This window comes from Apodemus sylvaticus, chromosome 4 (assembly GCF_947179515.1).
Source record: "Apodemus sylvaticus chromosome 4, mApoSyl1.1, whole genome shotgun sequence".
NCBI classification, from domain to species: Eukaryota; Metazoa; Chordata; class Mammalia; order Rodentia; family Muridae; genus Apodemus; species Apodemus sylvaticus.
In genome coordinates this window covers 67,140,638-67,164,441 of record NC_067475.1, presented here as the reverse complement: position 1 = coordinate 67,164,441, position 23,804 = coordinate 67,140,638, and the positions used below count along the sequence as shown (strand labels likewise).

The 23,804-nt window shown below is 41.3% G+C and overlaps 1 protein-coding gene across 2 annotated transcripts in view; it reads left to right on the top strand.

Moving 5' to 3' along the window:
• Positions 1-23,804, top strand: part of Rnf115 (ring finger protein 115) — a 66,611-nt gene that overhangs the window by 23,362 nt on the left and 19,445 nt on the right. Inside the window, exons 2-4 of one of the 2 annotated variants that reach the window (XM_052179684.1) lie at positions 5,269-5,327; positions 6,113-6,164; positions 9,565-9,622. In XM_052179684.1, the coding sequence (XP_052035644.1) occupies positions 5,318-5,327; positions 6,113-6,164; positions 9,565-9,622 (120 nt within the window). In that variant the 5' untranslated portion in view covers positions 5,269-5,317. The remainder of the gene's footprint in view (positions 1-5,268; positions 5,328-6,112; positions 6,165-9,564; positions 9,623-23,804) is intronic. The other variant, XM_052179683.1, reaches the window with a different exon arrangement.

Below are 23,804 nucleotides of genomic sequence, written 5' to 3'. Positions count from 1 at the left end.
TATTTTTTCAAAAAGTTTATTTTCTTTTTATTCACTTTTATCCTGATCACAGCTCCCCCCTCTCCTCCAAGTCCTGTTCTTATAAATCCCTTCCCCTACTACTCCCTCCCCTTCTCCTCAAGGGGAGCCCCCCCTTAGATACCACTTACACTGGGTCATCTAATTCCCAACAGGGGTAGGCACATCCTCATCCTCTCTTGATGAGGCCCAACCAGTCAGTCCAGGTAGAGGAAGGGGATCCAATGGTAGGCAACAGAGTCAGAGATAGCCCTTGCTGCTCCACTTGTTAGGGGACCTACATGAGGACCAAGCTGCACATCTGCTGCAGATGTGTAGGGGACCTAGGTCCAGCCCCTGTATGCTCTTTGGTTGGTGGTTCAGTCTGTGAGCCCCCCTGGGCTCAGGTTAGTTGACTCTGTAGGTCTTCTTGTGTCCTTGACCCTCTCTCCAGCTCATTCAGCTCTATCCCCCACTCTTCCACATGACTTCCTGAGTTCCACTTGATGTTTGGCTGTGGGTCTCTGTATTTATTTCTATCTGCTGCTGGATAAAGTCTCCTAGGAGACAGTTATGCTAGGCTCCTATCTATAAGCATAGCAGAGTATTATTAATAGTGTTGGGTTGTCTCTCAACATGGAATGAATGGATCTCAAGTTGGGGCAGTCATTGGTTGGCTGTTTCCTCAGATTCTGCTCCATCTTTATCCCTGTGTATCTTGTAGGCAGGACAAATTGTGGGTTGAAGATTTTGTGGGTGCGTCTGTCTGGTGACAAAAGGTGGTCACTTTAGTCTCCATATCTCCTGTTGGTGGAATCTCAGCTAGGGTTACCCCATTATACTTCCTGTAGCCTCCTCCCATCCCAGGTCTCTAGATTGTTACCAGAGATGCTTCCCACTGATTTCCATGCTCACCCCAGCCCTTTCCCCACCATCTCCCCACATCTGATTGCCATCCTTATGTCCCTTCACAACCCACTTCCCTTTCTCCATCTACTTCAGATGAGTATTTTGTTTCCCTTTCTGAGGGAGATTCAGGCCTTTGAGCCCTCCTTATTGCCCAGTGTTTTGGAGGGGTCTGTGTGGATTGTAGCATGGTTATCCACGCAGAGGTGTTTTCCCCTCTTCCTTCCTCCCTCCTGGACTGGCTATTCAGGATGGCTCTGATCCCTCATCAGAGTCCCAAAGTATAGCTACCTAGTTCTAGGAAGAAGAGTATACAGTTAGGCTGGAGAGATGGCTCACTAGTTAGGAGCACTGGCCACTCTTCTAGAGGACCCAGGTTCAATTCTCTTGGAAACTCACAACTATCTTTAACTCTAGTTCCAGGGGATCTGACACCCTCACACAGACAGATATACATGCAGGCAAAACACCAATGCACAAAAAATAAAAATAAACATCCAAAAAAGAAAAAGGCAAGAGCATAGTTAGTAAATAAGGAAGATGGTAAAGTCCAGGTAAGGAAGCAGATGGTCAGCACTGTGTTAAACTTGGTTGTGTGTTCCGGGAAAGGTGTCAGAGGCAGACATACCTATGCCTCTAGCGATGCAAGGACTTTGTATTATTTTTGAACTGGAGCTACAAACAATGAAATATAAGCGATGATAGAATAGCAGTTGGCCAAAGAATAACAGCAGCATGCCATACAGTGCTCTTAGGTGCAGAAGCAGAGCTTCTACCCTGTCATCAGGTGTGCCTGGGAAATATACGCAGAAATCCATCACGGAGCAACTGAACATGGCAAAGTCCAGCTTACAACATCTAGCCTGGAACAGCCAACCTTGCAACACCATTCCTGGACTGGTAACATACGCAAGCCTGGAACAATCAGACCTTGAAATCCCATCTCAGAATTGGAGAGTGAGTCTCTGTAGGCATTGGGTTGAATTTTTTAAAAAGATGTTTCTAAAATCAGCCTCATTTATATTCACATAAACTTTTTTTAAGTGGGAGAAAGGAGTGGAATCACTGTCCCTGGGAGGGTGTAGCTTAAAAGAACAGGATAGATTCAAGATTTATTTGACTTCAGTTTATTTTACTTTTACAATAGTTCACAGTATACCTCTTATGAAGGTATCTCATCCTCATTGTGAATAATTGAGGAAAAAAGTTGAGCACTCTTGATTCACAGGATAAATAACCCAAAGTTTTCCATAACCCCGCTCCCCATTAGATCTGTCCTGAGTGTCCGTCTTCATCCTATTCCTCTCTGTCTTAGGGTTTCCACTGCTGTGAACAGACATCATGACCAAGGCAACTCTTATAAAGGCAAATATTTAATTGGGGCTGGCTTATAGTTTCAGAGATTCAGTCTGTTATCATCACAGCAGCAGTCAGGCAGACATGATACTAGAGAAGCGGAGAGTTCTACATCTTAATCCAAAGGCAGTCAGAAGGAGACCCTCTTCTGCAGGCAGCTAGAAGAAGGTGTCTCCCATACTGAGTGGAACCTGAGCACTAGAACCTCAAAGCCCACCTATACAGTGACACACTTCCTCTAACAAGGCCACATCTCCTCCAGTAATGCCACGCCTCCCAATAATGCCACTTACGCCAAGCATATTCAAACCAGTACACTCAATATACTCTATAATCTCCTAACCCTCTTCCCTTCCCTTCCCTTCCCTTCCCTTCCCTTCCCTTCCCTTCCCTTCCCTTCCCTTCCCTCCCCTCCCCTCCCCTCCCCTCCCCTCCCCTCCCCTCCCCTCCCCCTCTCTTCCCCTCCCCTTCTTTCCCCTCCCCTCCCCTTCCTTCCCCTCCCCTTCCTTCCCCCTTTCCTTCCCCCTCCTCCCTTTCCCTTTCCTCCCCTCCCCTTCCCTCCCTTCCCCTCCTCTCCTTCCCTCCCCCTCTCCCCTCCCCCTTTCCCCTCCCTTCCCCTCCCCTCCCCCCTTCCCCCTTCCCCCTCCCCTCCCCTCCCCTGACCTCTTTCTACAGGGTCTCAGTATGTACCTTCACCTGGAACTTGCTATGTAGACATATAGACCAGGCTGGGTTGCTACTGTCTCCCTGGTGCTGGGCTTAAAGGCATGGGCTACCATGCCTGACTCACAAGTGCTTTCTTTCTTCTTCTTTTTGGAATAGATTAATATCTTAGATCTCTGTTTTAGAAATACCTTCTCTGGATCCTCAAGACAAAGTCTAGTATTTGTTCCTTTGTCCAGTGTCTGTTAAGGTACTTATTTTACAAAATATTACTGTTTCTTGATTTGACTGACTCCTCATCAAATTAACCTTGATGAAGAGAAATTGCTTCATCACTTTTAAGAAACTGCCTGGATATTTGAGTTACTATTCTTTTTTTGAGATAGTTACAGCTATATTTACAGCAGATCAACTAAGCTTAGTGTTCAGAAAGTAGATGAATCAAGGAACTAGTTGAAAATGCCTTTCTCAGGTATATTTGAATAGATAAAACTTGCAAAAGCTATAAGCAGTCTCTAAGGTGTATTCTTTCTTAGCCCCAAACTTTGAGATTTTTTTTTCAAAGAAAAATTTATTACTGAAGGATAATTAGAAACTAGTGGTGCTATTTAGGTTATTTAAATTCCTTTAAGAAGCATTGTATTTATTATTATTGTGTTGGGGGCACACGTGTGGAGGTGGAGCTCCTTTGTGGAATAGGTTCCCCTTCATGTTCATGGGGGTTTCTAAGATGGAACTGAGGGTTGCTCAGCATGTGTGCTGCGGTGTGGTTTGAATGAGAATGCCCTCATAGAGGCTTATCCTCGGTCTCTAGTTGGTGGCTCTTTGGGAGATGTGGCTTTGCTGGAGGAAGTCAGTCACTGCTGGCCAGCTTTGAAGTTTCAAAAGACTTGTCCATTCTAGTTAGTTTTTTTTCTGCCTCCTCTTTGTGGGTCACGATGTGAACTCTCAGCATTACCTGTTGCCATGCCTCTGCTCTGCTATCCTGGACTCTAACCAGCTCAATTAAATACTAAGATACATGGCAAGTGCCTTTGCTGTAGAGCCGTCACACCGTATTTGAATTCTTATTCCGTAAAGAGCTGAGAACATTACTGTTTACGTGGAACCCCTGCTACCCTGAAGTGTGTTAGGAAATCTATTTGGCTCGTGTCTTTAATCCGAACATTTGAAAGACTGAAGAATGAGGAGCTCTCAGCAGATAAGAGCTCTCAGGACAGAAACTCAAGCAGGACAGGAACCTGGAGACAGGAGCTGATGCAGAGGCCACGACAGGTGCTGCTACTAGTTTGTTCCCCATGGCTTGCTCAGCCTGCATAGACTCCAGTTTGTGTCAAGTTGGCCTAAAACTAACCAGGACATCAGACACCCAGTTTTCGCTATCATTCCCCCCCAAAAAACCTAACAAACCAAAAACTTTAAAAAAGAAAGAAATGCAAATTGTCCCAAATTAAAATAAAAACAATCAGAAACAACCAAAGAAAGAGAAATCTGTAACACTCTGTCTTATTCTCTCAGTGAGAACCACTTAGGTAGCTATGAAACCATTCTGTAAGTATCTTGTGAAATTCTTTATTTCTAGAGTATATTAAAAAAACAGCCTGGAAATTAGCAAGTATATACATTTTTTCTTTCTCTCTTCTTTCTTTCTTTTTGTTCATTTCATTTTGTTTTTCAAGATTTGTTTTTCTGTGTAGCCCTTGTTTTCATGGAACTCACTCTGGAAAACAGGCTGGCCTCAAATTTAGAGATCCATCTGCCTCTCTCCTGAATGCTAGGATCAAAGGAGTGCACCATCACTGCCTAACAAGTACATACAGTTCAAAACCAGCTTTAATTTTTTTTTTTTTTTAAAATGGGGCTGGAAAGATGGCTCAATGGTTAATAGCACATGTTGCTCTTGCCTGGGCTCAGTGTCTAGCACCTATATGGTTCACAACCATCAGTAACTCCAGTTCCAGGGGATTCACTGTCCTATTTGGACCTCCATGGGCATTAGACACACACTTGGTGCACAGACATGTATAAACAAAATACCCATAAACATAAATAAATACATCTAAAATGTTCAAAGTTTTTATTACATTTTTATTTATTTATTATGTGTGTGGGTGTGTAGGTATGTGCATGAAATGGCACAAGTATGGAGATTAGTTGACAATTTGCAGGACATCTGTTCTCTTCTGCTATGTGGGTCCTAGGTATCAAACTCAGATCATCAGACTCGGCAGCAAGTCTTCTTGCTAGCTGATCATCAGCTTTTGTGCTTCATGATATTCTAAAGTCACATGTTTAGGTTCCTAATGAAATGAAAAACATCTATTTACTTATTCTTTTCTTTTATAGGAATATATATGTCCCAGATGTGAATCAGGCTTTATTGAGGAAGTGACAGATGATTCCAGGTATTGTATAAGCTTGTGGATAAATCAAACTTCTTAGTATTGAAACTGTTTTCTCTTAGTGTTGACTGAGTGGAATGGAACGAATTTGTTTTGCAGCTTATCCTTTCCTGGGAGTAGATACTATGTCTCAGACAAACACACACACACACACACACACACACACACACACACACACACACACGCATGCACGCACAAGAACAGGAGATGGGGAAAGGAAAGAAATTTGGAAATCAATGTGATGATATGATTTTATCCACCGCTCCTGATTGCATCACATCTAGAAAACCTCCGTAGCCTTATCAAAGGAAACTTACAAAGTTTTTGTTTGCTTCTTTGGGGGTCCTCTTATTAATTAATTCTTAGTGTCTACTTTGTTGCCGGAAGTTAAATTGCTGATGCACATATTTAGTGGGTTATGGAGTGACTTATAAGGATGCTAACAAGGCAAACAGTATATTCAGGTGTGAAACTGAGTTGTTGCTCTGCCTTGAGGAGCCACAGGCCCCTGGTTCAGGTGAAGATTAGTGTTGTCAGACTGCCATCTTGCTGCTATAATATTAATGTTTGAGATTGTTTTCTTGGCTTTGGTAAAGGTATAATATTGATAAAAAGAGGAAATATTTTCTCTAAGTGATAAGAGATTTCTTTTTTGTTTGTGAATAAAACTGTAATAACTTAATTCTAGCATTTGGCAGTTTGACAAAATATAAACTGCTTACAATGAATCTCAGTGTGACTTTGGAGCTTTATGCCAGTTCATAATTCCTTTACATTGCTGTTGGCAGAATCTAAAGTTGAAGTTCTCTTCCACAACCAGGAAAAACTGCACATTTTAAAGTATGTACTGTTAGTTTCATTGTTCTAATTGTTGATGATTATATGTGTAAATGAGTTGGGGCTTCTTGGGCAATGTGTGGCATGGGATCTAGTTTGGTACAAACACTTGAGTGTTGGTGTAACAGTTTTGGCTTTAAATAACAATGCCAGCATTATGCCTGTAAGATTAGCATGACAGCAAAATTAGTAGTGTGTGGATGGCATGCTAACTTGGAATTTTCTTGTGTTATTATAATTGCCTCAGATACTTAGCTCTTATGCTCTGCATGTGTTCAGTAAAGATGTACTGGCTGTAGGGGAGGACTAATGGATATTCTCCTAAGTTTTAAAATAGGATTTCTAATTTCCTTAGACATAGAGAACTCTTATACAAAGTGCAGTTATATCTGGGTATAATAACTAGCTAGAATCAGGACTCTTTTGACAGGTAACTATGAACTGTGGATTCTATTTCCACTCAACTCTTATATTTGTGCTTTATAGGTCAAAGACTTAACTGTATAGATGCTGGTGGTGACAACTATTCAAAAGTAAATATTGTGAGGTTTGAATGAAGTCAGTGGGGTTTTTGTTGTTGTTTTCTTTTTTTGAGACCCCTCCCCTTTTTTCCCCCCTCAAAACCTGACTGTCCTGGAACTTACTCTATGAACCAGCCTGGCCTGAAACTCAGAGATTTGCTTGCCCTTGCCTCTGGAGTGCTGGAACTAAAATTGTGTGCCACCACTGCCTGGTGAAGTCAGTGGTTTCTTTTCTATTTTTTAAAGATTTATTTATATGTATAAATACACTGTTGCTATCTTCAGACACACCAGAAAAGGGCATCAGCTTTACAGATGGTTGTGAGCCACCATGTGGTTGCTGGGAATTGAACTTAGGACCTCTGGAAGACCCGTCAGTGCTCCTAACTGCTGAGCCATCTCTCCAGCCCGAAGTCAGGTTTTTTTATTTTTTTTTGTTGTTGTTGTTGTTGTTTTGTTTTGTTTTTTTGTTTTGTTTTGTTCGAGACAGGGTTTCTCTGTGTAGCCCTGGCTGTCCTGAAACTCACTCTGTAGATCAGGCTGGCCTCGAACTCAAAAATCCGCCTGCCTCTACCTCCCAAGTGCTGTGATTAAAGCGTGCGCGGCTACCACTGCCTGGCAGTCAGTGTTTTTAAAATCTCATTCTTAGACTCAAGAGTCTTACGGGCAATGAATTATTATTCCCTTTTATAAAATTTTTAAGTATTTGCTGATTTTAGTACTTAGCAGTTGCAGTGATTAATAGTAAATAGTAAAAAATTATTGAAACTGACCCTGATACTGCAAGCCAGAAATTGTAGTTACTCAGAAGTGGAAGCAGAGTGAGTGTAGGATCTTGAGGCTTGCCTGGGCTGTGGCGCTCTCAGTCAGCCTGGGCACTTAGACCTGCTCTCTAGAGAAGAAGTAAAAAGAGAAAATGCAGCTCAGTGGTAGACATGTTTGCCTGTTTTGTATGAGGCCGTAGGCTCAACCCCAGTACCATAAAAATAAATCACTATGAGGAAGTCTTTGCATGTAGATATAAGATAGTGGGCCCCATCTGCTTCTACACATGCTAGAAGTCATCTTGTAAATTTTCTTAATTTTTGTAAAATTTATTAGAAAATTGTTGTTTTTATTATGTCTTCTCCATGCTTAGTTTTTTTATTCTTAAGGTGCAGAAGAACTAGTTTGGGCGGCATAGTGAGTTCATGGCTAGTTTGAATTATGAGATCAGACCATATCTCAAAAACAAGACACACAGACACATACACACACGCCACCAGCACCAGCACCAGTACCAGCACCAACACCAACAACTACACAACTTAGGAAAGGTGAGCCTTAGAAGCCTGTTAGGTTTGGGCAATAAAATATCTATATAGCCATGCGTTATGGAATCTCATAGTTCAATTATTTAATATAGGTGTTGCATAATTAAAATGATTTTTTAAAAAGTGTTTTTAATCTCTTAAACAAACACAAGTTTCAGATGGTTTCTCATCAGAGTAAGGCTTGAGGCGAATGCAGAAAGAACAATATTTGCCTTGGTTTTAGACTAACTAGGGTGCATTTGTTTCCTCAATGAGCTCAGTGCAGTGCCTGGAATAGTACTGTAATCCTGAAGATAAAAGTAGTTGTCAGTAGTTCAAAGGTTTATGAATAGGATGCATGCTTGTGTCTGCTGCTGGAAGAGCTTTCTAGCAGGTTTTTGTGACTCAGTTGTTCTTCCCTTTTAAAAAGTGCTAATCAGTTTTTTTCTCTGCAAATTTCATATGAATAGTGGGATTTAATTTCTTTCTGTTCTTCTGGGTCCTTGAAAAGAGGTATTTTATCAATTAGACATGTGCTATTAATTCAGCAACTTTTATTTTGCAGTTACAGGAATAGGATATGTCATCACAAGGTTTTCAGAGTTGACATCTGATAATAATAGATGTATATATGTGAGGTATTAATTATAAAATATGGCTTTTGGGCTTTTAGTTTATATTTTTGAAAGGAGCAAAGGGTTGAGATGGTTGAAGCAAAATCCTAGCTATTAATAATACCAGGCAGAACTTAGAACCAGAGTCAGCGCAGAAGGATGTGGAGGAGTCATACTCGGTTGGTGAGGTCAGAGGCAGTTCATGGGTGAGGTACCCTGAAGGCTGGGTAGGATAATCTAAGAATAGGATAACCATTCAAAGAAGAAATACGTACTGAATTCTTTCTAATCTGCTAATCTAGACCAGAGCCTTTACAGTATACATTCAGTAATTCCAGAAGCTACTAACCTGGGTTGTCTTGATCATCTATCTGGTTAAATAGTTTCATGCAGAAATATTTTTGTTTTCTTAGACTCTTTGAAGATACATATTTAGTTTTCTTTCTTTGCTAGGCTAACTTTAAATTGGGTTACTGGCTGTAAGTCCTTCTTTCTGAGCAGTGACCCTCTAAATTTCCATTTGATGTAGCTTTTTTTTTTTTTGGTGTTTTTTTTGGTTTTTTGTTTGTTTGTTTGTTTTTTGTTTTTTGTTTTTTGTTTTTTTCGAGACAGGGTTTCTCTGTGTAACCCTGGCTGTCCTGGAACTCACTTTGTAGACCAGGCTGGCCTCGAACTCAGAAATCCGCCTGCCTCTGCCTCCCAAGTGCACCACCGCCTGGCTTGATGTATCTTTAATTCATTTGAAAACCACTTGATTTTGTTGTTTGGTATGCCAATTTTCTTTTGCCTCTCTACTGTTTTATTTGTTAAGATACCTTACAGACATGGTGTCTCTGGCAGGGTCCTGCTGGGATGAGTGATTTTCCCCATTGAGCTGTGTTCTCATTTGGCCAGTCCTAAATTTAGCTTCCTATATTTGGGAAGGGAGGGAGCTTATCCCTGGGAAGAGAGTCACCACCATTACTTTTCTCTTTAGTTTTTTAGGTGGTGGTGGAAACCGGACAGACAATAGCACAGCAACACATTTTGCAGAGGTAAGTTTTCCTATGATTGTAGAGTTGCTTACAGAGATGGCGTGGATGGGGATTAAAGTGACAGATAACCAACCACCTAGTTCAGCATCACTGAGGATGGATGTGTAAGAAGAATACAGTCAAGCATACCCTGGAAAGATCTGTGTCCTTAGGAGCTAAGGGTTTGGCATGCTTCTTCTGAGGAAAAAGTCATAGCCTGTAAAATATCCTGCTGCAAACCTGGCTGTGTTCTCTTTTTCTGCTGCTGCTTTCTGTATATGAATTAAAAGCGTGTGATATTTGTAGAGCATCAGTGCTATAGCCTCCACTGCACTGGCAGCCCTGGTGACTTACTACCCAAATTGCAATAAAGCACTTTTAAAACAACATCATATAATACTAGTTTCTAGAATTTACCTTTTGTTAACATGGTAGTTTGCATTGAAATAAGTATATTTATAGCCTTCCAGATCCTAAGATGGGACCCTTAATTAATTAATTTCTATTCCTTTGTACAATGTAGCATCCATATATTGAATATGAATTCTCTCTCTTCTCCTCCCCCTCCCTGTTACTCTCTCTCCCCCCTCTCTCCCTCTCTCTGTGTCTCTGTCTCTTTCTGTCTCTCCCCTCCTCACCGCTCACCCCCCAACCCCCTGCCCCTGAGACAGGTTTTACTATATAGTCCAGGCAGGCTTCATACTCACTATGTAACATTGGTTTGCCTTGAAACCATAATTCCTCCTGCTTCAGCATCTCAGGTGCTAGTATTCATAGGCATGTGGCATAGGCAGTTAGAAGATCAAAACTCTGAAATCATTATTTGAAAACGGAGTACTACAGGTAAAAATAAATGGTATTAAAGGACTACAGAGTCTGTGTCCTTTAATACGACTTATTTTTCAATTCAAAGTACTTTGGCTTTTCATTGACTTCTTTCTTTTTGGCTTGTGTAACTGTTTGAACCTCTTGTTTCTTTAGAGAAGGAGTTTCACAAGGTTTTACTATATTGTCTTGGCTTGTCTTAAATCATGAGCTCAACTGATCCTCCTGCCTTAGCCTCTGGAGAAGCTGAGGCTATGGACATGTGCTGTTATACGTAGTTCTTAAACTGTTTTTAAGTACACAGTTCAGTGGTGTTCATACTCCATGCTTATAGTTGTTCAAAAACTGCTTCCCAGATGGGAAAACCCAGTTCATTGGACTGCAAGCACTTCCACTTTCTTCTTTGACTTGTGTATATCTCTGTTGCCACATAGCTTTCAGGTGCTAAAAGCTGAAATATGACCAAAACAAATTTTTAATGTTAAATCCCATAATCAGAATTCCCTTCTATTTTAGAATCAGAGTTAATAAGCCCATAAATCACTGAACTTTTCTTTTTTTGAAAATTATCTTAAGGGCCTGGCAGTGGTGGCGCACACCTTTAACCCCAGCACTTGGGAGGCAGAGGCAGGTGGATTTCTGAGTTCCAGACCAGCCTGGTCTACAGAGTGAGTTCCAGGACAGCCAGGGCTACACAGAGAAACCTTGTCTCAAAAAAAACAAAACAAAACAAAAACAAAACAAAATAAAACAAAAACCAAAAAAGAAAAAAGAGAAAATTATTTTAAGATGTAAATGTATCTCCCTCCCTTGTTGATGACAGACATTGTAGTCAAGAATTGTATTAAGATGTTTCCTTTTGTTTATGGCTATGGTAATTGCTAACATCTAGTTCTAAGATTTTTAGTCAATTCATAACTGCTTTAAGATGAGTTGATGTGAGCATAACTCCAGACAGATCATTTTTTGAACACTTACTTGTGTTTTCTTGTTGATAGGTTAAGAAGCATTTGAAGTCTGTATATTCTGTGAGGCCTGGCAGTCTTCTTGATGTTAGCATTTCCCAGGGTGTGCTATTTCTGGGAGCATAGTCTGCTCCTGATTGTGCATGTGCAGAAGAAACTTCACTTGACTTTCTTTAAGCATTCGTTCTCTTTTAGAAATGGAAATAGATGGATCTGTCAGTTTTGTATGTATGATTCATGAGGAGGAGATGCATTGAGTAAGAAGGAAAACAAGTGTATGTGGTCAGCATTCTAACTTTAGTAGGGCTGTATCTGACACTATGGCCTGGGCTACCCTTCGGGTAGTAATTTTACAGAAGTCATGGTCATGAGTTCATGTTCCTTAGCAGTGACAGGCTTTGTCGTAAGGTGTAGTCATGCCCAGTTTCCCCCTCAATAGAGTTTTCTTGTCACCATGCCTCAATATTCTAAATATTTTATTCTCTCTCTCTCTTTCTCTCTCTCTCTCTCTCTCTCTCTCTCTCTCTCTCTCTCTCTTTCTCCTCCCCCCTCCCCCTCCCCCCCCCTCCCCTCCCCTCCCCTCCCCTCCCCCTCCCTCCCCCTCCCCTCCCCTCCCCCCTCCTCCCTTCCCTCCCCTCCCCCTCCCCTCCCCTCCCCTCCTCCCTTCCCTCCCCTCCCCCTCCCCTCCCCCCTCCCCTCTCCCCTCTCCCCTCTCCCCTCTCCCCTCTTCTCTCCTCTCAAGACAATGTTTCCCTACATGGCTCTGGCTGTCCTGGAACTTACTATGTAGACCAGGCCGCATTCATCTCCCAGAGGTCGACCTGCCTCTGTCTACTGAGGGTTAACTTTCTTCTTTTAAAATGTTTTGCATTTTATAACTGGAAAAATGTCTTTATAGTAATATATTGAAATCCCCAAGGATTTTGAAGAATTAGGTGAGAACTTTTTATACATATTGCTTCTAGTACAAGTAGGGGCAGGAAGCACATGTCTGGTTACCTTGCCTGCACAGTACTGCAGTATAGTTGGAGAGCAAGTGTAAACACATAGAGTGGGTGGGGGACACAGATCCAGGAGTGTACCGACTGCCTGGGGTGGGGGCGTATGGAGAAGTACAGTGGGAGGAAGATCATTTAGTCCAGACCGATCATCTACAGTGACAGAGTACATATTCTAGAACCAAGGTACTGGGGTCCTTACCCTAGGTATGCAACCTAACTAACTGCAGCAGGATTCCTTGCAACATTTCTGTGCCTGTTTCCTTGGAGAATGTGGGGGAAGTGGAAACGTCCTTCATAGGATGTTAACAACACATACTTAGTATGTAGATCCCCGTGTATCTGCCTTGAGGAAGAGGCTTAGCGAGAAGAGCCATGAGTATACTTCATGGAGAAGGGACTTAGAGGTTTTTTTAAAACTCTTAAAATAGTATTGTTAGGCTACATGTTTTTATATCCATGTCCCTGGAGACAAAAACAGCTTAGACTTAGAAATACAGTTAAATAGAGCACCAGCACTTAATTTCTATGTTCTAATTGGTTATCTTACCACAGGCTTTGGTTTTTCTGTGTTGTTTTTTTACTGGTTATTTTATTTATTTACATTTCAAATGTTGTCCCCCTTCCAGGTTTCCTCTCTGAAAACCCCCCTATCCCATGTCCCATACTCCTGCTTCTATGAGGGTGCTCCCCCACCCACACACCCACTCCTGCTTCACCACCCTAGCATCTCCCTACACTGGGGCCTCGAGTCTCCACAGGACCAAGGACCTCCCCTCCCACTGATGCCAGATAAGGCCATCCTGTGCTCATATGCAGATGGAGCTGTGGGTCCCTCCATGTGTACTCTTTTGGTTGGTGGTTTAGTCCCTGGGAGCTCTGGAGGGTCTGGTTGGTTGATATTGTTGTTCTTCCTGTGGGTTGCAAACCCCTTCAGCTCCTTCAGTCCTTTCCCTAACTCCTCCATTGGGGTCCCCATGCTCAGTGTGACAGTTGGCTGAGAGCATCTGCATCTGTATTGGTCAGACTCTGGCAGAGCCTCTCAGGAGACAGCTATACCAGGCTCCTGTCAGTAAGTGCTTCTTGGCATCAACAACAGTGTCTTGGGTTTGCTTTCTGTAGATGGGATGGATCCCTAGGTGGACAGTCTCTGGATGGCCTTTCCTTCAGTCTCTGCTCCACTGTTATCCCTGCATTTCCTTTAGATAGGAGCAGTTCTGAGTTAATATTTTTGGGATGGGTGGGTGGCCCCATCCCTTGACCGTGGGCTGTTCCTAACCACTGATGGGGTCTCTACAGGTTCTCTCTCCTCTTTGTTGGGTATTTCAGCTAATGTCATCCCCATTGGGTTCTGGGAACCTCTTGCGTCTGTGTTTTTCTTTAGTAAGTTGCTTATATAATGAAGAAACTATTTTCTATAATTAGCTGAATTTTAATTTTTTTATTTTTAATTTCCTTATTTTTATTTCATGTGCATTGGTGTTTTGCCTATCAATATGTCCAAGTGAGGGTGTTGGATCTCCTAGAACAAGAGTTACAGACAATTGTGAGCTGCCATGTGTGTGCTGGGAAGGGAACCTGGGTCCTCTGGAGAAGCAGCCAGTGCTCTAACTGCTAAGCCGCCTTCTGAGCAGTGGCCGCCCTAAATGGATATATTAGAAGAAGCTTAACTCAAGAAAATTTCCAAAATACTTAATACTTATTTATTTATCTTTCAAAAAAGGATGGAGTGGGAAGGGTAATTGGGAAAGAAGACAGGAAAAGGCTTAGCAGTTACAGAGCAACAATACTTGAGTAACATGTACGAGTCAGTGGAGGGTGAATCTAAGACGCCTACAAGCTGACCTCAGGGCAGATGTCACTGGTGTTACTCAAGGGCTTCCAAGTAATCAGTGCATCCCTGAGTAACTGAGCCCATTACTTCAGGTTCTCATTAGCAACCTCAGGATAGCAGTGGCCTCTCATTCTGCACACTTGGCTATAGCCTATTATTACTAGAGGGATTAGAGGTACATGGGATTGGAGTAACCTGGTTGGAGGATGGAGACCAGGGGAAGAAGTAGGAAGAAGAAGGAGGGGAGAGAGGTAGCCGCCATAAAGGGAGATGGATGATGAACACATGGGCAGGAGAAACAGCAAGTAACTGGGGAACACCATAGGAGAGGCAGCCAGGCCTGCAATTAGAAGAGTAGAATAGGATTACCCTCCACAGTAATTGCCAAAGCCAAATAAAATGACCAGAGTCTGAGTCTCATTTATTTGTAAGCTAGTTGGGGATAAGCTTAAATTGATTGTACTACATGCAAGAAAGCCTTTGAGGCTAGAGGTGTAAGGCCCAGGTTAAGTCTCCAAAATTACGTATGCATGCACACACACACACACACACACACACACACATGCATACATGCATATAAGCAAGCACCCATGCATGCACACTGAACCACAGAGGGAGTTGGAGTGGGAAGAGGGAAAGGAAATGGGGGCAGAGTCAGAGTCAAAGACACAGTTTGACTGAATTGATTATAGCTGCTGCCTCAGATTTTCTGAAAGTAAGATAAAAGAGCTTTTAGGTATGCACAAGAGGACAAGGTGCTCTGAGCAATTTATTTAAGTAAAATTTGTTCTGTTGCATCTTAGATGCATTATAATATAAAATCATGCTGTATAAACAAAGGGGCTAAGGCATTAGGAATATTTCCATTTGCTGGGTGGTGGTGGCCCATGCTCTTAATCTCAGCACTAGGGAGGCAGAGGCAAGTGGATCTCAGAGAAAAGACAAACAAAAAAACCCTAAAACACCACCAATAAAAATACCAACAGCAACAAAAAAAACCCTAAAGAATATTTGTATTTGTATTATTTTTGGATTCCTTCTTGATGTACTGTGACATAACAACATTAAGTAGGTTTTCCTTCCCTCCCCTCCCATTCCCTTCCCCTCCCCTCCGCTCCTTTCCCCTCCCTTCTCTCTTTCTTTTAAAAAGCAGGTCTTAATGTGTAGCTGTTGTTGGCCTGCAACTATGTAGATCAACCAGGTTAGCTTTGAACTCATAAAGATCTGCTTGCTTCTGCCTCTGCCTCTGCCTCCTGAGTGCTGGGGTTAAAGGCCTAAGAAGGTTTTATAAAAATTAAAAGTTCCCCATAGTCTCATTATTTTATTCTTGCTTAAATTTTTCTTTGGCACAGTGTGTCACCATTTCTCCTGTGTGAGTCTCATAACTTTTCAGTTACAATTATTGAGTTTATTCTTTTATAATTTTGCTTTTTAAAATTTACTTAGGGTTTTGCTGTCTTTGTATTCCTAGTCATATATTTTTTATGAATTATTATATTAATCTATATTTTATAACTGCATTTTTTATGCTTATGCTATTTCTATTAAACTATTCTTTTTATAAGATTTATTTATTATTACATGTAAGTGCACTGTAGCTATCTTCAGACACCCCAGAAGAAGGGGTCAGATCTTTTTACAGATGGTTGTGAGCCACCATGTGGTTGCTGGGATTTGAACTCAGGACCTTCGGAAGAGCAGTCAGTGCTCTTAACCGCTCAGCCAGCTCTCCAGCCCTAAACTATTATTCTATGTTAGATATGTCTAGTTGTGTGATGGTTGGTCATGGAATTATATATACTTATTTCTTGCCCACCTGAGTCTAGAACATACTAAGAAATAAAACATAGAAACCAGACAGATGGAAATAATTTTTGAGGGCTGGAGAGACAGTTAAGTGGTTAGAAGCACTGGCTGCTTTTCCAGGGGACCATGGTTCAATTCATAGCACCTACAGGGGCTTGCTGCACAGGGAGGTGTCACCATGGTCTGTAACTCCAATTGCAAGGGGGACTTGGTGTCTTCTTCTGGACTCTTTGAGTAGTGCACACATTTGGTGCACAGCTATAAATGCAGGCAAAACACCTGTATACTTAAAAATAATTCTCAATTTTTTTTTTCCGAGACAGAGTTTCTCTGTGTAACCTTGGTGTCCTGGAACTCACTCTGTAGACCAGGCTGGCCTTGAACTTAGAAATCTGTCTGCTTCTGCCTCCTAAGTGCTGGCATTAAAGGCGAGAGCCACTACTGCCCAACTAATTCTCAATTTTTCTAAAAATTATTTTTCTTGAACCTGACTGGACAACTCAGTTGGACTGTGATCACATCGATGCCCTAAGTTTATATGTGACAAAACATCTGAAAGTTAGGCTGTAGAGTAGGCTCTCGTGCTCAGAATCACACTAAATTTTTTTCCTTCATGTACGTAGCTTCCTAATACAGTAACTCTGTCTACTAGAGAAGTATAATTGGCAGCCATTAGGCCCTTGCTACACACCAACCAGATACATTATTCCTGTAGTCGTGAAAAGGAATGAGCAAAGAGGTTCAAAGTGGAGAGGAGAAGTCAGGTCCTGTCCTTCACCTTTGTGGTTGGTAGTTTCTGTGTGTAGTCAGCAAACAGTGCAGTGTTGTGAGGTAGAAGGGGAGGCCAGCATTTGTAGGTCAGTTCTGCTTTTACATTCATCAGCACCTTCCCCAGGGCCAGTTCATGCTCCATTTGGCGTGCTGGGACCTGTGGCAGGCATCTTACCTTTTGCCTGCAGAAAGCACTGAGTTGATCAAGAAGAATATAAAGGTACATTAGATTGAATTAAATAAAATTGTTGATATCTACTTGTTTTGATTTAAGGCCATTTAAAATGATTAAGCATTTGCTGCTCTTCTAGAGGACTAGGGTTTGGTTTCCAGCGTCCACACTGGGTGGCTCACAGTCACTTTTAACTCCAGCTGTAGAGGATCTAACTCCTCTGGTCTCCTTTTGCAGATACAGTTGTGTGCACATACCCATTCTTAGACACACATATAATTAAAAATAAGTCTTTGATAAAAAAGTAAAATTAGCTGGGTGGTGGTGGCACACACCTTTAATCTCAGCACTGGGAGGCAGAGGCAGGCAGATCTTTGAATATAAGGCCAGCTTATTCTACAGAGCAAGATCTAGGACAGCCAGGACTACACAGTGAAACCCTGACTTGAGAAACCAAAAAATAAAAAGTCTGCCATGATAGTAGGCAATCTTCAGATAATTTTGGGGGTGTCCTTTTATTGCCTTGGTATTACAAACAGTTTAATCTTTATGTTCCTTTTATCTTGGTGGGGCTGGTCAAAAGTCTCTTGTAGCTCAGGCTGGTTTGAAACTTGCCATGTAAATTGGCTGGCCTTGAATTCAGTGATCTTCCTACTTCTGAGTGTATTCTGAGGGAAGGGAGGGTACAGGCATGAGTGGCCATGCCTTGTTCCACTTGCTGTGTTAGTCTTGTGTTCCAGGAGCCCCAGGGCTCTAGTTTTACTTTCTTTCACTATTGCATTGTTCTTTTCTTTATTGTAAAATACATCATTTTTTAAACTTTCTGTCTCTGTGTCTCTGTCTTTGTCTGTCTATCTCTCTTTGTGTGTGTGGTGTGTGTGTATGTGTGTGTTAGAGACAGGGACTGGCTTTATAGTTCTGGGTGGCCTGAAACTAACTATGTAGACTAGGCTGGCCTGAAACTCACAGAGATATTTCCCCTTCTGCTTCTAAAGTGCTGATATTAAAGGTGTGCTTCACCGTGCCTGACTTTTTATTTATTTTATTTATTTATTTTTTTGATTTTTTTTTTTTTTTTTTTTTTTTTTTTTTGAGACAGGGTTTCTCTGTATAGCCCTGGCTGTCCTGGAACTCACTCTGTAGACCAGGCTGGCAATTTTTTTTTTTAATAAGTTATTTTCTGGTGCTAGACCTTTTAAAGTGCAAGTCTTTTAAATTATACTTTTAGCTTTTAACTGATTTTATTCAACCTTCTTACTAACCATTACTAAGTAGAAGCGTTATTTCTGTGACAGATGGGATCTCCTTGCTTCTTCACATTTGCTAATAAAAACTTGATGAAGATGTGGTTTTAGTTTCAAGTATCTAAAACTGGCTGAAGAGTTAGCTATGAAAGGCCTCTTTGGGGCCACACGTCATTCAGTGTTAGATAAAATAAACTTGAAGTGTTTCCCAGTTACTTTTCTGTTGTGATAAAGTACCCCGACTAAACAACCTAAGGGAGGAAGGGTTATTTTGACTTCACAATGCAGCATGTGAGGAAGTCTGAAGCAGGCATTTGAGGCAGCTGGTTGTATGATACACACATGGACTTGGTGGTGCCACTCAGTTTAGTATCTCTTTTCCATTTCATAGGACCCCAGCCTACCTGCCTTTATTAACCTGGTCTATATAATGCCTCATAGGGATGCCCGGAGCTCATGTCCTAGATAAGTCTAGATTCTGTCAAGTAAGCAGTCACCATAACCATCACAGAGCAGCTGCTCTGATGCTGTTTACCTTCCAATGTCATCTATAGCCACTATAAAGACATAGTAATCACATCATTTACTTTATAAGCTGGGATATTATGTGATGGTTTAAATGAGAATGACCCCCATAGGCTCATATATTTGAAAGCTTGGTCTGCTGTTGGTAGAACTGTCTGGGAAGGGTTAGGAGGTGTGGCCTTTTTGGAGGAGGTGTGTCACTGAAGATTTAAAAAGCTCCTGCTAGTCCTAGTTAGAGCTTTCTCTGTCTTGTGCTTGTGCATCAGATACCAGCTGTCGGCTGCTGCTCTAGAGTCACGGCTGCCTGCTTGTTGCCGTGCTCTCTAGTCCTTTGAAACCATGGGCCCCAAATGAAATGCTTTCTTTTATAAGTTGTCTTGATCATGCAACTAAGGTCCAGCTTGGTACTACAAAGTGTTATATTGCTGTAACAGGCTTGGCTATGCTTTTGTTTGGAGAAATGTGAAAGGCTTTGTAGCTTTGAATTAGAAAAGTTGTTGAATGCTGTAAGCCTGTAAGTGGGCTTCAATGGGCCATCCTAGTAGGAATTGGGAGGACAGTGGTGGACTATGGACACCTGAGGCCAGTGTGGACGCCCTGCTCAAGAGGTTTCTTAGAGGAACAACACTGGCTACAGACCATGGACTAGAGACCATTTTTGTGATAATTTGGCAAAGAATGTTGCTACATTTGCCTTTATCTGAATAATTTGCTTGAGACTAAACTGAAGAGTTTTGTTCTAATTTCATTGGTAGATTTCAAGATGGCCTAATATTGATATGTGTGGCTATTAGTGATTACTCTTATGCAGATTTACAATGAAAGTGAAAATGCAGAGCAAAAAGAAGTATAAAATGTACTATTTGAGGAGAAAGAAAGAACCAGGAAATTTAATGTTGGGGCCTTGGTTTGTCTGAGAGAGCGAGGGAGGAATGGGGAAAAGGGAGTGGTGGTCACAGGGCATTTGTGAAAGAAAAGGCCTAAAGAGCAACAACAAGGAAAATGTCTATGAACGTAATTCTAGGAGGGGCCGGGCTGCATCCCAAGCAGGCAGCAGAACTTGGCAGTGCAGTGGTTCTGGCTTTAGAGGAACTGGAATCTTCTTCCATGGTTAAGGAAATATGCTGAGGTTGGGCATGTGGAGGACCAGAGAGTCCATTTCATGAAGCTGTGATAGTAGAGTCTGGATTGTGTTGAAGACCCTAGGATGTTGGAGATGCCAGAGATGTCAGAGGTGTGGGGTATCTGCCAAGAAGAGCTGCACTCAGGGGGTGGGACCAGCTCAAGAGGGAGAAGCAGCAGCTGTAGTCAGCAAAGCTGGAAGGATGACGCGTCTAAGTAGGTCCTTGACATCAGACTTGGAGTTACAGGATTTGGGGTTTTCCCTTCTGTATTTCAGTTTTGCTCTGGCCAGTATTTCCTCACTAAGCTTCCTTCCCTCCCTTTGGAATGATAATGCATATCATATTGTACATTCAAAGTGTGTGGTTGCTCTTGCTTTTGCTTTTATAGGGGATTACAATTAAGATTGGCTTGGGTCTCAGAAGAGACTTAAAACTTTTAAACAGTCATGAGACTGACAGACTTTTGAAGATGGATTGAGTGCATTTTGTATTATGGTATGGCTATAAGCCTATAGGGCCAGGGAGTGAGATGTGGTGGTTTGAATGAGAACGGCCTCCATAGGCTCAGAGATTTCCCAAGTGGTGGAACTGTGTGAGAAAGATTAGGAGGGGTGTGTTTGAGGTTTAAAAGCCCAAACCATTCCTAGTTAGTCTTTTTTCTCTTTCTGCCTTGTGCTTGTGGGCCAGATGTAAGCTCTCAGGTTCTGCTCCAGGGCCATTCCCTCCTGGTCCTGTGCTCCTTGCCATGATGGTCAAGGACTGCAGCCCTCTGGAGCCATGAGCTCCAAATTAACTGCTTTCTTTTATAAGTTGCCTTGGTCATAGTTTTTTGTTATAGCAATAGAAAACTAACTAAGACAGATACTTGGAATGTAAAAGGATACACTTTGTGTGTGTATGTGTGTGTGTGTACATATGTGTGCATGTGCGTGGTGTGTAAATGCACTTGATGGAAAATTGGTTTTTACTATGTTAAGGGACTTTGTGAATAATTGTGTTTAAGTACTTTTCAAAAATAAAAAGGTAATTTCAGTTCTTAAAATAGAGACATTGAAAGGAAAGTATAGACTGTATCTTTTTTTTTTAAATTTAGATGTAAAAAAGTAGATAAAATTTTGACAAGAAATGCATAAAGCCAAGCAATATATAAAATGGGAAGTAAATTAAGATCAAGTAGAATTTACCCCAAGAATGTATGGTTGGTTCAATCCTCAAAAATAAGTTAAGTTAATATAATTCACTGTCTTAGTACGCTAAAAAAAAGATTATCCTATTTCAAAACTTGCAACAAAAGCATTCTACAAAATCTAACATCCATTTTTGATTTTTCCCCTTCCTGCAGTCTGGCATTAAAAGTGTGAAGCAGCATGCTAGGCTTTTTTATGAGAGTCCTGGAGATTGACTTCAGATCCTCACGTCTCTGTCCTATTTGGTGTTGTCTCTTTCCTAACTGGGGTGAAATGGAGTCTCTCAGTGGTTTTGATTTGTATTTCTCTAAATGGCTAAAGATGCTGAAAATTTCTTAATGTATTTTTTCGATTTACTTATTATTTAAGTGTATGAATGTTTTGCCTGCATGTGGGTATATGTAACCATGTGTATGTGTGGTGCCTATGGAGGTCAGAGGGCATTAAATACTCTGGGACTGGATTTACAAATGGTTGTGAGCCACCCCAGGTCCTCTGCAAGAACAAGTGCTTTTACCTGTTAAGCCATCTCTAAAGCCCCCTAATGTTTTTGACATCTTTGTCAAATATTATTTGGCGGTAGCTGTGCCAGCATGCCCCAGCAATTTTCCTGTCCCAGCTCCAGCAGTGCTGGGGTTATAGATACATGTGGTCATATAGGAGCTTATATAGGTGCTGTTCTCCACTAGTTTCTGAGACAGTCTAGTATTGAATTAAAAGCTTGCCAGATTCTGCTAGACTAGCTAGTTCACAAACCCCAGCGATCCTCCTGTTTCTGCTATTCCAGTGCCTGGGTTACAAGCATAAGTCACTGTAGCTTTTTACATGGGTTCTAGGGATCGAATACAGGCAAGGGAAGCCCTTCACTGGCTTTGAAATCTCTCTAGTACTTTATTGAACTTCTTAAACTAAAAGGTTTTTCATTTACTTTACATAAATAAATGTACATTCTTGTACATGTGTGTGTTTTTGTGTGAGCATGCAGTGTTACACGTGTCAAAGTCAGAGGAGTTGGTTCTCTCCTGCTATCATGTAGGTCCTGAGAATTAACCTCAGGTCATTAGCTCATTTACACACGGAGGAGCGACCTTGCTGGCCCCTGCACTAATTTTTGAATGCTAGTTTTGGATCCTTCTACTTTGCAAAAATGTTTATTAGTTCAAAGAGTGTTGTGATGGAACTTTTAAGTCTTTTAAGTATAGAATCATATTATCTGCAATTCGGATTAGTTTTGCCTGTTTGTTCTCTGTTTCCATCCATTCGCTTCTTTCATCATTGCTCTTGCTAAGAATTAAGCACAATTTTGAGTAAGAGCAGAGACTGGACATCCTGGTTTAAATTTCTCCCTTAGCTAGTCTAATATTGGACTTAGGTTTGTCATATATATTCTTTAGTATGTTGAGGTTTCTTCTAATACCGTCAAAGCTTTTTTATCATGCAGGGATACTGTAGTTTTAAAAAGATGTTTTTCAATATCTCTCGAGATAACCGTGTGATTTCTGTTCTTAAGGCTATTTACATGCTTCAGTACATTTACTGGTTTGTCTGTGTTGAACTATCTCAGCATCCCTGTAAAGGCGCCAGCTTGGTCATGGTGTATGAGCTGCTGCTGCTTCTCTCCCCTCCCCCTCCGCCTTTTCCTCTTTCTTCCCTTTCTTCTCCTTCACCTCCTCCTCATCTTCCTCCTTCATCTCTTCCTCTTCTTCCTTGTTTTCTGAGACAGTGTTTCTCTGTGTAGTCCTGGTTGTCCTTAATTTTGCTCTGTAAATCAGCCTGGCCTCGAATTCAAAGATCCTCCTGCTTCTGCCTCTGAGTGCTTGGATTAAAGACATGTGCCACCACAGCTGGTGGAGTATGGGTTTCTTAGTGTGTACTTGAATTTTATTCATACAAATTTTATATCTGTCTTTACCAGGGAAATTAACTCTAGATTTTTTTCTTGTAATGCATTTATCTTGTTTTGGTAACAGAGAAATACTAGCTTTATAGAATGAATTTGATAATGTTTCCTTTATATTTTATAGATTTTTTTTTTAAAAAATACATTTTTCTTTTATGCATATGGATGTTTTGTCTGCATGTACACCTGCACACCAGAAAAGGGCACTGGCTCCAATGTGATAATTATAGACCGCTGTGAGCTGCCACGTGGGTGCTGGGAATTGAACTCAGGACTTTAGAAGAGCAACCAGTAGTATTCTTAACCACTAAGCCATCTCTCCAGCCCTATTTTGTTGAATTTCCGAGGAACATTGGTTCTAGTTCTTCAAAGGTCTGGTATGATCGAGTGAGTTTGTTTCTGGCCCATTCATTGGAGACAGTTTATACTGTTTCAGTAGCATGTGTTATAGGAAAGGTTAAGTCTTTTATGTTTCTCTTCTTTTTCATTTTTCCACAGGGACTCGGAATTTACTTTGTAGTTCTGATTGGCCTTAAACTCATGGAAATCCCCGTAGTTCAGCTTTCTAAAGACTGACATTACTGAGATTACAGGGATGAGCCTTGAGACACCTGGGCTTAGGTAGCCTCTTGGTTAGTTTTCATCCATTTGAATCTAGAAATCTCTTTTAGATTTTGTAGTATTTTGGAATGTAAGTTTTTCTTAAAGTATTTCACTGTGAACCCCAGGGTTTCATTGGAATTTGTTGTAGTATCCCCATTTTTAATCTAATATTATTTGTATGTTCTCTTGATGAATTTAGATAAGGATTTGCCAATTTTGCCTATCTCTCAAAAGAACTATGCTTCATTG